The following is a 15,845-nucleotide window of genomic DNA, read 5'->3' as shown; positions in this document are numbered from 1 at the left end:
GAAAAAAATTGTTTTACCCTCCTGCTGACTACACCTAGTGTTATGCCCCTCCCAGCTCATTCGACTATCGGTCGACCATAGAAAGATTTGACAATTCTGATTTGAATGTAGAAAATCCTTAGTCGGGGACACCCCTAGTAAGAACTCAACCGATCAACATATAACACTGGTGGTTTTTGAATATTTTACTCCAAAAATACTACATACTACTACATACTAAATACTACTGCACCTTTAAGCGAATGCAAAAATTAAAGTTTATGATTAAACCTGTCTAGCTAACATTTAGCAAACATTTAACCAACAATGTCAATTATCTTTTATGTTGATAATCATGCTAAACAAAACCAGTCATAAGTTGCACACAAAATGATACATTTTTATTTTATGCCAAAAATCAGTAAAGAACTAGCCTGACAAGCCAGACCCACATCAAGATGTTTGGTCTGGAAACTCACCATTGACAGCTCAATCCGAGGGGCGGGATAAACGGTTGTCTTTCAAACTCCCTCTGCACGCGATAGGATAGCGCTACACCAACCAGAGCAACGAAGGTGAAGCAGAGCTTGTTGAAAGATTAAACATTCACCGTATCCGGTCGGCTAAACTCCGAACACATCTTCCCTTCTTAAGAATGACTTCAGTGCTGTTCTTTGTTCTTTTCTCAGAGAAAAGCTTAACTCCAAGTCTTCCAGAATCGCGGTCAAAGCTGATTTGAAAGACCGCCGTTCGCCAGTTTATGTGTTTACTAGACAACAGAAGCATGCAAACGCAACTCGGCCGTCGTCATTATGGCCCCGCCCGCCGACTCTATACACGATGTGATTGGCTGGTCCAGATTGTGAGGAATACAGCTCAGAAGGGTATTGAGAGATTTCCAGATTTTCAAATATCCTATCCAAACAACCCATACATCAATGGAAAGCTTATTTATAAATGGTGTATAAATCTCAATTATGATTGGTTTTGTGGTCCAGGGTCACAAATGCTAGCACAGCCATTTTTTCTTGTCGCTTACTCTTTTGAGTAGGTACTTATTTTGAAGAGTACTTTGTGAGCACAAAAAAAGTAAGTTATATTTAGACCAGTATGAATGCATGTAGTATGAATGTAATCTGAAAGTTTAAAGTAAAGTTTATGATAAAACCTGTCTAGCTAACATTTAGCGAACATACAACTACATACATGTTGTCATTATCATGTCACACAGAGTACAGCGTCAGTTGCTTCACCTCCATTCATAAATCCTCTCTCGTGGCCTCATGGGATAGTGAAGTGTCCATCATATGCACACTTCAGTACTTTAATTTAAGACATACTTCTTTTGTCACATACTGTTTTTCACCTCCTATATAGTGGGCATGTATCTGATTTTGGAAGCAGCCATTATCTCCCAAACAACAATCAATTATGAGATAAATATCCTAGTCGAAATATCAAAATGTGAATAAAAAACGCAGGATGAGTGCTGCCATTCGCGAATACCCCAAGGATATAACATTACGCAATGCCAGATCAAAATGGGATGTAATTGTGCACATTTGTAAATTATACATCACCTCTAGGCATTACGAGGAAATTTGGCTCTTTAACCATAAAATTGGGCAGCCTGGCTCTCTTTCAGAAGATTTCCATCTTATTATCTCCATTATATCAACAATGTTAAACAGTGTAGTTACTAAAATGAGGCCGTTCTTTGGTAGCCTATAGTCCTCCTCAAAATAAGAGGTGGAATTTGTAATATGTAGTGGTAATCATCATCTCAAATATGATAATTTCCTTTACAACCTCAAAATGTTCTGTTTCGACACTAATATCACCTGTTCTGGTCCTGAAAATGCCATCAAAAGTCAGCGGCGGTGCGATAAACGATATGGTTAATGTAGCACACCTTCAAAAGTGAGCAGAATTAATATCGAACCACTATTGATTCAACTTGTTTTCTACAGTAAACGTAGAGATGGGGAGAAAAATGGCCTTCATTGATGTGAACTGTGTGGTGCATTAGCAGGCTGCGAGGTTAGCATCACATTCAGCATGGCCATTGCATCACAAAGACCCATTCACACAGAGCCAGCGTGAATAGCTGTTTTTCAATGGCGTGCCAGAATCTCGGGGGGGGTCGGCCTTTTGGAGAGCATCCATGAGTTTCCACCTTCTGCTGCCTCGGAATCTAAAACTCCCATCCTTTTGACGGATCTGCTTTTCCAGATGACAAATACTTGGGCTCTTCCTATAAGTTTATAATTCTGTAGCTCTTAAAATATAGTCGTTAAAGCTAAAGCAGATGTCGGATGACAGCTCTGAGAAATGGGCCGTATCTGAGGTTATATGGCTCCCTGGGGAGAAATTTTAAAGTTTAAATTTACTTGTTTTTACTTTTTAGTGCTTTGCTGTTCCCTGCAAATAAGATGCAGCATCAAATAAAAGAAGAAAACTGGCACTATGAGCATCTCATTATCTGTATCTCACATCATATACACTGTAAAAAATTATTTTGAAAAAAAGTTACCTGGTTGCCTTAAAATTTTAAGTTCATTGAAATTAAAAATTTGAGTTAATACAATGAAATTTTTTTGAGATTTGACAACCTTAAATATTATTAAAAGATTTTGTACGCATATTGGGTAATTGTGTGTGTTATTTCTGATGACGCAGTGGAACATGCCAAATAGTGCTATTTTCATGATTTATCAATTTTTTTATGTGGTTCAGATACAATAATATTTTGAGTTTCTATTTATTAAACTAATTTCCTTCATTGTATCAACTCAAAGTTTTAATTTCAATAAACTCACAATTTCAAGGCAACCAGGTTACTTACTTTTTTAAGTTAAACCAACAAAAACCAACCAAATTTTTTTTACAGTGTATGTGTAACTTCTTCTTTAAAAGAAAAGTTTATTTTGTTATATTGTGTGGTGATATCGGTGTTATTTTAATATTTATATACACTATTCAAATATTTTCATTGTATTTGTTATTTTAGCTTTACTTTTAGTAATTGTTATGGGCTTATTTCATTTTTATTAATAAACTTGTTTCAGTCAAAACAACATTTCTTAGGTTTTGAAGATTTTAGCTAATATTTATATTCTGTTTTAGCTCATCAGTTGTATCGTAATTAACTAAAACAATTTTGAATAATTTTAGTTAATGATAAAACCAATTGTGTGATAGGGATTTTTGATATTGTGTGTGATGGTAATGGCATTTAAGCATTTTTGGAGGAAAAGGCTTGGGGTACGTTTACACAACAACGATGTAGTAAAAGCAAAAATGTTTATCTGTGTTTTTTGTGTACAGACGACAGGCGACCAGTTATTAAAATAATCCTCATTCACACGGCTCCGCTAAACGACAAAAAAACACTGTATTAGTCATGCCAGGCCAGTAGGTGGCAATGTCACCTTATAAAGAAACTACGGGACCTGTCATACACTTGGCCCAATGCGATTCCAGGCAAAACACAAGTGTTTTTTGCTAGTTTCAGCCCGACATAGTTATCATTTTCACGTCCAGCGTCACATTGTTAAATAGCAAATGCACTCGCGCCCCTCTGTTCACCCATGATCATGCTTATCTGAAAACCAGGAGTATTCAGGAGCATTGTTGGTGTGTTGCTATTTTGAGGAACTGAAATCAACTGCGACATCAACCAAAAAAAACATGATCTAAAGTCAAATGCAGTATTTTTTGTGTTATTTAAAGGGAGTGTTAGTAATATGAGCCTATTAGAAGAAAAGGTTCTATCGGAGCTACGTACTTGGAACCCTTAAAAGGTTATATATAGAAGTATAGTTGAGCATACTCAAAAGAGCCTTTTATGCTAAAAGGGTTCTATAATGACAAGAAAGAACACTTTTGGCACTTAAAAATGGTTCTCTATAGAACACTGCAAAAAAAAAAAATGCATTTCTTATCAAAGAAAAAAATGCATTTCTTATCTTGGCAAAAACTCTCTTAATTTTTTGTTTTTTTTCCCCAAAATAAGACAATTACTTTTGCTTGTCTAGTAAATACTTCTTGTTTTAAGAATGTTTAGATGTTTTGACTAGAAACAAGACAAAAATACTAAGTAAGAAAAGTATTTTTTGCAGTGAACCTTTTAGGGGTTCCAACTGCGTAGCGCTGATAGAACCTTTTAAGGTTCTATATGACCTTTTCTTCTAAGAGTGTAGGTGGTGCACAACGCGCATACACTCTGCTAATTACACACACAGGGATGCGCAGCAGTATACAAATATTTTTAAATATTAAAAATAAAAAGATTCCTCTCTGGAGAAGCGTTGTCTTTTCGCTCACAAAGTCCGCCATGTAAATAGCGATTCCGCCATGGTGCAAGCAAAACTGGCTTTTAAAGGGAATTGGAGATCAGACTCTGATTGGTTTATTTCCACGTTACGCCTAAAACACACCCATGACTCATTAAGAGACTAGGTACAACCCTTCTGGACCATGCGCCTCATGCACAGAAATTTTTTTCTGTCATTAAACTAGCAAAAGTGGATTCGGACAGGCCCTAAGTGCACCTGCACCTATTCAGACCATGCACTTAGATCTTTAAAATAGGGCCCTATGTGCCTGTAGACTGAATGTGTAATATACATGCGCGTGACGACAGCGTAAAGAAAGTAGTTTCTTTGTAGTTTACACAGAGACGATACGGTATAATTTTCAAAAACTTGCACTTTAAAAAAAAAAACCTGTTTTCAAAAGTTTGCGTTTTCAATCTCCCAAAACACCATTGTCATGTAAACTGCCAAAACGCATAAAATATTTTTAAAAAATTGTCGAAAATGGTGTTGTGTAAACGCCCCGCAGTCTTGCTAATACAAAAAGCTAGTTAGCAGGCAATTAACTTTAAAGATTTTAATTTTCAGATTATCAAGTTATCAAATATTTAGGCAATAACTTAAGCAACAACTGTTCGAACTAACTGATTCGTTAATGACATATAGTTTTAATTAATGTCAAGCTATTTTTAAAAAAAGGCAAGCCAAATGTTCATTTTTAATTATACAATTTTTAAAATTAGACTTGAATAATAACAAAATACAAGGAGAACGCAATGTTACACTTAAATGCTTGACATTTTGTTATGTTATACAAATTGTACAAGTAAAATAATTAAACATTTCACATTTATTCAATGCCCTGATTAAGCCAATTTAGTGTTGCATACTCTGAAAAAAAAATTGGGAAAAAATATTAAGAGAAAAAAATGCTATGAATCATTCTTCAAATATTTTCCTCATGAAAAAACAAACGTCTTTTTTCATTTAAATCATCCTTGGAGACAAAAAGAAAAAGAAAAAAAAAGAGTTGCCCTAATTAAAGAATCACCCATATGAGTAATTAAAGTTTGAGGCGACTGAAAAGGCTTGTTGGAATTCACCCAAACCACTAACGGCACAAACAAACATCATCAAGCAAAAATATACCAGTGAAGGATGCCATTTTGTATGGACTCACACGAGCACAGTAAGTGAAGCAACAGAACTGAGTCCACACAACAATGCGTCTTATTAATCAGCATTTATCTGACCGAAACGACGGCTGGATTGTACATGACCAATCATACGCCCGCCCTTAATGCTGTTCTCTGAAAATGGTGACTCATCAGGCCCTTATGAGAATAATAAGTCAAGTTCCCTGTTTACTGCAGCAGCGTTACCCCCCTTTATGATTCATTCTTCTGAAGGTACTAATGACCTCTGCGTTTGAAATGTGCTTCTGCTCATGAAGCGTGTGTGATATTCAGTCAGGAACAGTAGGGGAGGAGCAAACGGCACTGACGTGAAGCTTTCGGATAAAAGGTGACCACTGCGACATGCAAGACGGCGCGTTTCAACAATAAAGACGGTGTGTGTCCATTTGTTTTGCAGGCATATGTTCTCTCAGATGATGTGTGGATGATGAGTGATGGACTAAATGTTAGATGTTTTCCACCTTATGCACCTGTTGGAAACGCACCGCTCTTTTCGCCCCCTGTCGGCGGAGCGTCCTCAACATCAGCAGTGTGTGTGTGTGTGTGTGAGTGAGTGTGTGTAGCTACTGTAACATCACGTTAGTATTCAACAGTCGTGCAGACAGATTTACACGATGAATTCAATATAATCCCCAGCGCCTGGTGCACGTATTTTAAATATGCTGCATAAAAAAAGCAATTTCTTCCTATGTTTTCATACATTTTCTAACAGCATGCCTTCCCAAATCCTTAAATGATTTGTAAGCCACGTAAAACATACTTGAAATCAGTTGCAGGACTAATATTTCCAACTGTATAATCACAACAAGAAGGATAAACGTTTTGTTTTTTCAACTCACCCACTCCGATTTTCTCGTCCTCGGTCGGTGTCCACATGATCCCGGTAAAATAACCAAGATGTCAGAAGAGTTTCGGTTAAATGTCATGTACGGTGACACATTAAAGTTCAAGCGGACGGTCAGACTTGTTTATCTCACGGATGTGCGTTTCATTAAACAAACGACATATTTCACACGTCAGCTCAGGTTTCCCATCCGCGCGCCTGGATCTCCCGTTATGGATGCGGCGGCAGCAACATCTGAGGATGGAGACGATCATTTATTTATTTCATTGAGTCGGTCAGTCGTTATTCCGCGCCGGAATCCGACAAAACAGCGCTAGGACAAACTAACCTTGAGCGTTGCTCGAGTCGCGCGCGCGCGTGGCGTTCTTCTACGCGTAATCGATACAATTTTCCGTGATTTTACGGTGTGAAAGGGGGACTCTTCAGCGCCGGTGCTGCGCCATCTTCATCTCTCAGTCCGTCCGTCCGCCGTCACATGACGCAGATTGTCGCTCTTTAACGGGACACGCGCTTTACAGTAGCAGTAAACGCTCGACAGAGCGCGCGCTGCGTTATTGACTCATGTTTGTGTTTTAAGGATGGTCAATATTTTAAAACACTTGACACACGCACTTCACATTAGTTTTCATGCTACAGTTAGGCAGAGTGTGTTGGCAATAATAGAAATTCACCGGTCTTTCAACAAAAATATTACAGATAGCCTATCTTCTGTATAAAAATAAAAATAATAAAAATAATAAAATTAAAAGCCAGATTTCTAAACAGTGGCTTTCAGATTCTTTCTGGCGTTTAGTTTCGTTATTTAATGAAATGATTATTGTTTGTTATGTGTAGCCTATGTCACAGAAATGTTGCTACCATGGTTACACAGTCTTTCAACTAAAATAATACAGAAGGATGATCTTCTGTAAAAAAAAAATTAAAGCTTGTTATTTTATAGCCTACATATATTATTGGTTTTACCTCAATTTACCATTATCTTTCAACTAAAATATTACAGTTAGTCTAGTCCTCTGTAAAAAAAATAAAAAAATAAAAATAGATAGCCATAATTAATATGCGATTTCTCAACGGTGTGAGAGGTTTTCACAATATTTGGTTTTATTATTAAAATAAATTAATATTGTTTTTAACTCGGTTTTATTGTGTGTGGAACAGAATATTGTAGTGCTGATTGCTGAACGGTTTTCAGCCGCGCGTTTTATAACCGACGTCAATATTGAGTGCGATCGAGTTCGTCTGACGTGTGCCGTTTCAACGGAAGTTGTCAGTAAGTTACCTCAGAAATGTCAATAACTGTTAAAACTATCAACCGCTCTTTTGTTATGAAAAAAATGACACGGATTAGGGATGTTATAGCCTATGCAGTCAACGAGAGACAAAAACACCTGTTGTGAGTTTGGGCGTTGAGGGGAAAACTACATTGGACAATAGGCTACCAGAGGTTTGACCTCATATCTGAGAGGATTAAAGCAGCGGGAGTGACCTAAAATAGTTGGAATACAAATTAAACCTCTAAAGATGCAATGCAAAGTCTTTACTAGCCATATGATTACGCTGCTTCGTGAAGTAGCCTAGTGAAGGACTTGGTTGACTGAAGGTATTTGTGAACGCAGCCAAAATCTTTAGTCATGTGGGAGTTTTATGCAAATAATTGTTTCCTTGCATTGCTGGTTTTAGCTGATTTAAAATGGCCAAGCTGGTCTTCCAGCTCAAATAAGCGGGCAAAACCCCTCTTAAACAACTGCTAATCCAGCAATGACCATGTTGGAAGACCAGCCAACCAGTTTAGATTGGTTTTAGCTGGTTTTGATATTAACTTGGCATGTCTGTGTGTGGGTTAACCAGCCGTTGGCCATACATTATAATTTTTACTGACTATTATCTGGACATAACTATGTCTCCAGGCCATATTGCCTTTTTATAAGGGCAATTGTGCCAGGGAAGTTTTCTCCCCGCTCATTTACCATAACGATTTCAGTACCTGTTGAAGCGTAAAAGGTACCAGACTGTATAAAAACTGCTCAAGACAGCAGTTATACACTCGCCTTTAAGCCCCCAGTGGTTATATTAAAAAAACATGCCTGTCGTTTTACTTATTTTGTGTCGTTTTTCTTCCTTTCTCTGTGCAGACTTTGCTCAGTGGATCCAGGAGGTTCAAACCAAGCTACTATCGTGCAGAAAGAAAATGAGGAGGATACTGCTGGAATATTGTCATGACAAGAGCAGGTGTGTGTGTGTGTGTGGGGGGGGGGGGGCATGTTTTGTATAATGACATGGGTATGACATAGGTATTACAAGGACAGGGTGAAATATGAGGACATTGGCCATGTTCCCACTTTTCAAAATGCTTATAAATCATACAGGATGTGTTTTTTAGAAAGTAAAAATGCAGAATGTTTACTGTGATGGGTAGGTTTAGGGGTAGGGGCAGTGTAAGGGGATAGAAATACGGTTTGTATAGTATACAAATCATTATGCCTATGGAATGTCCCCATATGTCACAAAAACAAACGTGTGTGTGTGGGTGGGGGGTGGTTGGGGTGGACCAGGCAGGGGTGGGAGTCGCTCTCATCGCCCTTCCCATCTCATTTACCCAAGCATTCATTTAGAAATGACAGAGTCCATTAGTGTGTGTTTGGATTGCAAGTCTCTCACATGAATGTGCAACTGAGCATCAGGGGGAAAAATACAGAACGATCAAATTTGTGGTATATAAATATGAATAATAAATTATACCTAAATGCCTAACTGCATTCAAAAAAGCACAACTCCGATTACCCTGGCGTTCCACGAGCCACTTTAAATGGGTAGTTCTTTTTCCCAGAGCCACCGATGCATAAACTCCATTTCATTGTTTATTTTTAGATAGTAAAGGTGATTGTCTGCTAACACCTAGATCCTGCGAGAACTGAATAAACAATCCGGACATGAGGTAACCATGGTGACACGAACAGCAACCTGCCGCATTTTCCGAGGCGGCTTAATGGTCATTGTGGGTGTTGCGGATTCTCCTGACCTGCTGAGCAAGTCGTCCATGCGTTGCCTTAATCAGATTCATAATCTCGTCTACTCATTCCAAGTTCATATTCATTGCGGTCCCAGTGCGGTCTTATATTCACGAGAGTATACATTCTTGTGTTTTTGTGATCCGAATGCCTTCACAGATTCGAATCTACTATGCAGCAACACGTTTCAGCCAAATAGGTCTGTATATTTCGATGCTGTATACCAAAATATTCATCTTTAATAGTTGTATTCTCAGGCTCTGGTGTGATATATAAAACAGCATATGGAGAGAAGGGAATTTCTATTTGTTACTCTTGCTGGCTGTGATTCAAAAGACTTAAGAGAGGCCCTGAAACACGAACAACACTGAGTCATCGCGATTCAGCGGAGAATTCTCCAGATGAAAGGAGTTTTGCTCAGTCTGAGAGTTAAAACTATCAAACGCATCCTTGCCTTCGCTGTGTCATGAAGAGCATGTCTGCGGCTGCATACGGGACCGTATTTGTTTGTTTTTCTCTGGTAAATCTTCAAAGATTAGGTTAGATTTGCTATGAGCGTGAGATTTCAGATTCGAGGGATGTTTAGTCAAAGAGATTTTTGCATGGATTCAAGATGTAATTCAGCAACACGGCAGTGATTCAGACTAGAGTGCACAAGGATATGGCTAAATATTAAACCTTTCTGTAGATAAAAGGCTGTTTAGATATGCCCATCGAGTTGTTCTTAACACATGTGATATTAAATAAAACCTGGATAAATAAATAATGACTACAAGTCAATAAATCTGACAGCTAAAGGAACAAATAAATACTAGATCTTGGACATGTTGTATGTCAGGTAAATGCCATTTCTTCATTTAAGTCTCTACATAAGTCTCCAATGACACCATGTGGTAGAGATGTGAATTGCAATGCAAATGTATGAACTGAACTGATCATTAAAGGGGTCCTATTAGTGTGTAATGTTGCTGTTTGAGCATAAAAAAGATCTGCTAAGTCCTCAAAATCCAGAGGGAGACATTTAATAGAATCCACTTTCCAAGAACTACACTGTATGGCTCGTTTGGACTACAATATTTTTTCCAGATCTTATGAAATCATAAATGTTACTCGTTTAAATAATCTCAGCCCACTGAATACCCCAAAAACTAGGCACGTTCTGGTTGACATGCGCTAGAGTAGACGGTGTTGTGTCAAAGAGACGCTGGGCTCTATCATACACACCCAGTGCAATGTGACGCCAGGAGGGATTTTAGCTAGTTTCAGCCCAACGTAGGGGTGTGCGATATTGACAAAAAAATGATATCAATATTTTCTCGATAACGATAATTAGACAATATTTTGCTGAGTGTGTTGTTGTGCTGGTGACCAGCTGACTCCTAAAGTTTTTGATATTCTTCATATTCTGTGTGATGGTCCGTTCACAGCAGTGACATGTATTATCTTTTCCAAAAAGTCTATTTTTTTTATTTTTTTACCTCTAAAAGTTTTTTTTTTTTTTTTTTACTAATTATATGGATGCATCATCTTTTGTGTTAATTTCATGAATTTAATCAAATTCAATTGTAATATTAAGACACAATAGGGCTGTTACCAATCAAATTACATGAGTATCACCAAAATTCATCTTTTCAATGGCGAGGAAACGGAAGCTGCATTTGAAGTGACATTTACAAAGACTGTTTAATGAGCTTAGAGTGACAAATAACCTGTAGTAATGCATAAATAACATTTTGATGTTTTAAACACATAGCGTTGAATATTGATATGCTATTTGAAATCATTTAAAACGTGCAAAGATTCTATAAATGTGAAACTAAAACCGCCACTAGGCGGCAGCAAGTCCCTGTTAATGAGTGAGTCATTGATATTCAACCGGTTTATTCAAACGACTGATTCGTTCAGAAACTAATCATTTGACTATATTAATCTGTCTTTTTGACTCTATAAATCCACAATTACAGTGTTTTGAACTATTCTCGTTGATGAAATAGAGTAAAAATGGGCAATATGGTGTCTAAAATGTAAGTAACTTATTCAATTCTTGTTTAGTAAACTCCACATTTATCATGCTGATATCTGTATTCTTCCTGTGATATTTGTTAAAAATACATGCAGTGAAAGTGTGCACCCGCACTAGTCTAATCTTCAAGACTACATCACGTAGTGTACGTGACGTGCACACACACACACACGCTGAGTGTGTCAGATCGCACATCGTTAAAACGACAATTACGATATTATCGCAGACGATATATATATCGCACACCCCTAGCCCAACACAGTTTTAATTTTCTTGTCCAGCGCCACGTTGTTTAAATGGCAAATGCACTTATGCCTAACTGTTCACCCATGGGCGTGTGTTCAGGCGCATTGGTGGTGTGTCGCTTTTTTGAGGAACTGAAAACGACCAACCATGCTAATACACACATGTATTTAAACTGACTCGTCAGGTTGAGGGTGTCTATATTCCACCTTGTTAATAGCGAACCCCACCATGATACGAGCGCAACTGGCTTTTAAAGGGAATGGGATATGGGACTGATTGGTTTATTGCATGTTACGTCCAAAACCATGACTCATTAAGGGTGTTTTTCACACAAACTCTAGTACAAATCAACCAAAATAAATAATGCAGATCTGCATAATTTAGTTCGGTTGAATCATACTAGAATTCGTTTTCCCCTTTGGTGGGGTTCGTGGCAAGAACGTACTGATCATTTCTGGACTAAATCGGCTACCGTTGTCAGCTGCGCCCTACAGTATGGGATGAGGAAGTGTTTTGTTCACAGTTTGCACTTTAGCAGGGCAGCTCGTGGACAAACTTGGAATAGTGAGGAGATGCGGAGCCTCATAGAAAGAAGTAATGCACGCCTCCGCTTGAAGTGACAAGTGTTGCTCGCTCGCCGTTTGCAGTGCATTAGAGTGTTTTTTTCAAGACTTATCCACGCTTCATTATAGAAATGTATTGTTGGCATATTGTGGTGAATACAAACAATATAATAGATTATGGCCAGGGATGAAACCAGCCCGTGCAGTCGTCTCTCCATAGATGTGTTGTCTCCGTGTTATTTGCTGGATTTTCCTCTTCTGTTGGAATTTTCCCGCACGTAAAAGATCGAAAAGCAGTTAAGGAAATATGCCATGACCAATGAGTGATGTGGATGTTGTCATGTGACTGTATTTTGGTTTGTTTCAACTGGTTTGGACCAAAGCAATCAGTATGGTGTGAAAAGGAACCAAAAAAGCTGAAATGTATAATTGTTGGGACAAATGAACCGAACTAGAGATGTGAAAACACCCTAAAAGCCAAGGAACACTTTTGCACCATGCGTCTGTTTTTTTTTCTGTCATTAAACTAGCAAAAGTGCATTCAGAGCACCTGTGCCATGAGCTTCAGACCCTGTGCTCAGATCGTTAAAATCGGCCCCACTGTTTTTACATCCCGTTTCCTAAGGCTGACGAGAGTGGTTAAAATGAATTATAAGCGTTTTTTGTTGTTGTTTTGTAAGTTCTCACTTTTCTAATGGGTCCTGCACACGGCGATTTTTCAAAATCCTTTGCGAATGTTGCTTGTCAGACTGTACGAACATGATCCCTAAAGTAAGCCATGTCACACTGTAAGATCTCAGTTGTTATTAATGTCAAAATGTACAATAGTCAAGGTGCGCTAAAACCGGACGCATGCAAGAAAACTCATCTGGAGTTTTATATAGGGCCCTATAAAATCCGTTTTATTTTTTTCCCAAATTCCGTTTTATTTTTTCCCAAATTCCGTTTTTTCCGTTTTAATTTTTGCAAATTCCGTTTTTTCCGTTTCAATTTTTGCAGATTCCTTTTTTTCCGTTAAAATGTTTGGCAATTCAGTTTTTTTTTTACCCTTTACTGTTATTTTGGTGAAAAAAGAGTGTGCTTTTAATGTTAATATGATAGAACATAAAACAAAAATAGGAATGACCTTAAATTTATTGAGGTAACAAACATCACATTTACTTTTTAGGACAAATATGATATTTGACATAACACTGCACTTCAAATACTTCAAATATTAATGGTTATTAGCTTTAAACTTTCCGGTAAAATAAATGATAATAGTTTATATTCGTTAAAATGAAAGTGCTCCAGTAGCTTTTTCTTTCAAGTAATTTTTTTTTTAAAAAGAACTAAAAAAATAATAATCATAAGAATCATCTTTTACATACAGTACTATTAAGTAAAACATTTAAAGCTGAAAATTAACATAAAAATAACACATTTCACCATGAAATCATGTAGTAAATTGTTCTGTGTGTTTAACAATCACCATTATGATATCCAGAGCTGTGAAAAATAAAGATACAGGAAAACAAAACACTGCCTGAAGTTTTTTCCCCCAACTTCAAAGGCCCCTTTAAATTATTAAAACTAGATGCTTAATTTTAACTTTAAGGTTACTTATCATGTAAACTACCCATAGGCTACAGCATGTTAAATGCATGTTTGGAACAGAGGGGAAAACGGTCGCATTTGCAGCAGATATGCATTGCTGCCTAATGTGCCCATTATAAATCAAAGCACGAGATGACAGGGGTCGAGCAGAACACCGGAAAATCTGACAGAATGGACAATATTTGTCTGTCTGTGCAATACACGAGCCGCGGTTCAGGTGCGCGCGCGACCAATGCCGCCTGAGCAAAACGAGCGCTCCATATGCAAAGCTCTCCATATGCAAAGCTTCTGCGCCGCCTGCGCGTGCAGTGTGAAACCGCCGTTAGCGTCGAGTTTCTTAACTTTTTCGCTGCCGAAAGCAGAGCCGTGGAGACCAACTTCGCCATACTTTCATTGTTTTGAAGGGCGAGCTGAATTGACGGGAGGGGTTGTGTCGCGGAGATTTGCTTCCCCCCGTCTGCTGTTTCCTCAGACATACGTTCTTAACCCACACGACACAGAATTTCATTACAAATATGTAAAATTCCGGGGAAATCTGCGTTAACACCAGATTCCACGTTTATATGCAGATTCCGCGTTAATATGCCAATTCCACGATTCCGTCCGCTATTCCGTGATCGCGGAAATTATAGGGCCCTATTTATATCATCAATGAATGACGCGCTCGGTGACAGTGAGTGGCATTACACGCGGGACTACCTATTAGTCACTGTGTAATTACTACCCATTACACTTCCTGACCTATTTTCCGTCTTTCGGATGAGACGTTAAACCGAGGTGCCGAGTCTCTGTGGTCGTTAAAAATCCCAGGATGTCGAAAAAGTGTAGGGGTGTAACCCCGGGATTCTGGTCAAATTTGCCCACTGGCCCCTGTCCATCATGGCCTCCTAATAATCCCCATACACTGATTGGCTTCATCACTCGGTCTCCTCTCCACCAATCAGCTGGTGTGTGGTTGGCTTTCTGGGGCGCAATATGGCTGCCGTCGTATCATCCAGGTGGGTGTTGCACATTGGTGGTGGTTGAGGAGATTCTTTTATGTAAAGCGCTTTGAGTGCCTAGAAAAGCGCTATATACATGTAACAAATTATTATTAGTATTATTATTATTTTTATTATTATTTTTGATGAAATGAAACATCAAACATCAGATCATCTCAATAAAACACTTGAGCTCATAAACGCACAGCAGCAAAGCCTCCAAAGAGAACATACCAAAAGTATAAGTCATCCATTCATTCAGAAATATAAAACATCATCCCTTTATGATGACTGGAGGAAGTAGGCTATTAAATAATATTTATTATTTAACAGATTGTTCTTCATAAAATAATAAAATGCCAGTTCAGGGTTCCTCTTTCGGCTGATGTTGCAGCCAACTGCACATCATATTGCAGACGTTACTGAGACCGTCGGTCGAAAAGATGGCGGCGCAAAGCTACAGTGACATCATGTGACCCTAACAAATTGAAGAAACAGGATTGTGTTTTACTCTCATATGTCTGCAAACCCAGCTCGACCTGAGATTGGTTTACAAACGATCCGGCAGTGAAATTAAGTGAACAACATGTCTTCCACACGTGAGCTGAAACTTCATTCAAAATTAAGTTCAACCACACATTCCTAATGTTAGAATCCGAAGGAAGTTTATGCAGCGACTGTGTTCTTCCACAACCAGGAATAGCGCAATATCTTAATATCTTCTTTGGCATGTTTATTGCTGCTGGCTAGCGTGATCCGATGAGTCGGTGGGTGGGGCTACTGAACTACACGGGGTTATTATTATGCAAAGATGGTGTTTTGTCAGTCGATGACATCAAGAACATGATCGTTTTCTGGGCTTGGTGTTTTTAAAAGCTTTTTTTTTTTTTGACAAAGGACGTTTTCATCTCTGAAACTTACAGGATATTATTATATTATCATGACCTTTTATGTAACAAAAGCTCAAGGGAAAGTAGATTTCTCAATTCATCACCCCTTTAAGCATGAGCCTTTGCACTGGCATTTTTAGTCAAATGTTAATCTGATATGTCCTTGTATGGTAGTAGCAAAAAAAAAAAAAAGGTTAAATGAAA

General features: G+C 38.1%; 1 protein-coding gene across 10 annotated transcripts in view; it reads right to left on the bottom strand.

The window, feature by feature from the left end:
• dock3 (dedicator of cytokinesis 3) overlaps positions 1-6,824 on the bottom strand; it is a 304,695-nt gene extending 297,871 nt beyond the window's left edge. For 7 of the 10 annotated variants that reach the window (XM_067416269.1, XM_067416277.1, XM_067416274.1 and 4 more), the window contains exon 1: positions 6,331-6,821. In XM_067416269.1, coding sequence (XP_067272370.1) covers positions 6,331-6,367 — 37 coding nt within the window. In that variant the 5' untranslated portion in view covers positions 6,368-6,821. Of the gene's footprint in view, positions 1-6,330 lie in introns of all 10 variants that reach the window. The other 3 variants (XM_067416270.1, XR_010897931.1, XM_067416279.1) reach the window with 3 other exon arrangements.
• Between the last annotated feature and the right edge of the window lie 9,021 nt (positions 6,825-15,845).

The sequence above is a fragment of the Pseudorasbora parva genome, chromosome 14, assembly GCF_024679245.1.
Source record: "Pseudorasbora parva isolate DD20220531a chromosome 14, ASM2467924v1, whole genome shotgun sequence".
Taxonomy (NCBI): Eukaryota; Metazoa; Chordata; class Actinopteri; order Cypriniformes; family Gobionidae; genus Pseudorasbora; species Pseudorasbora parva.
The sequence above is the reverse complement of the archived record's forward strand: the minus strand, read 5'-3'. Positions and strand labels throughout refer to the sequence as shown.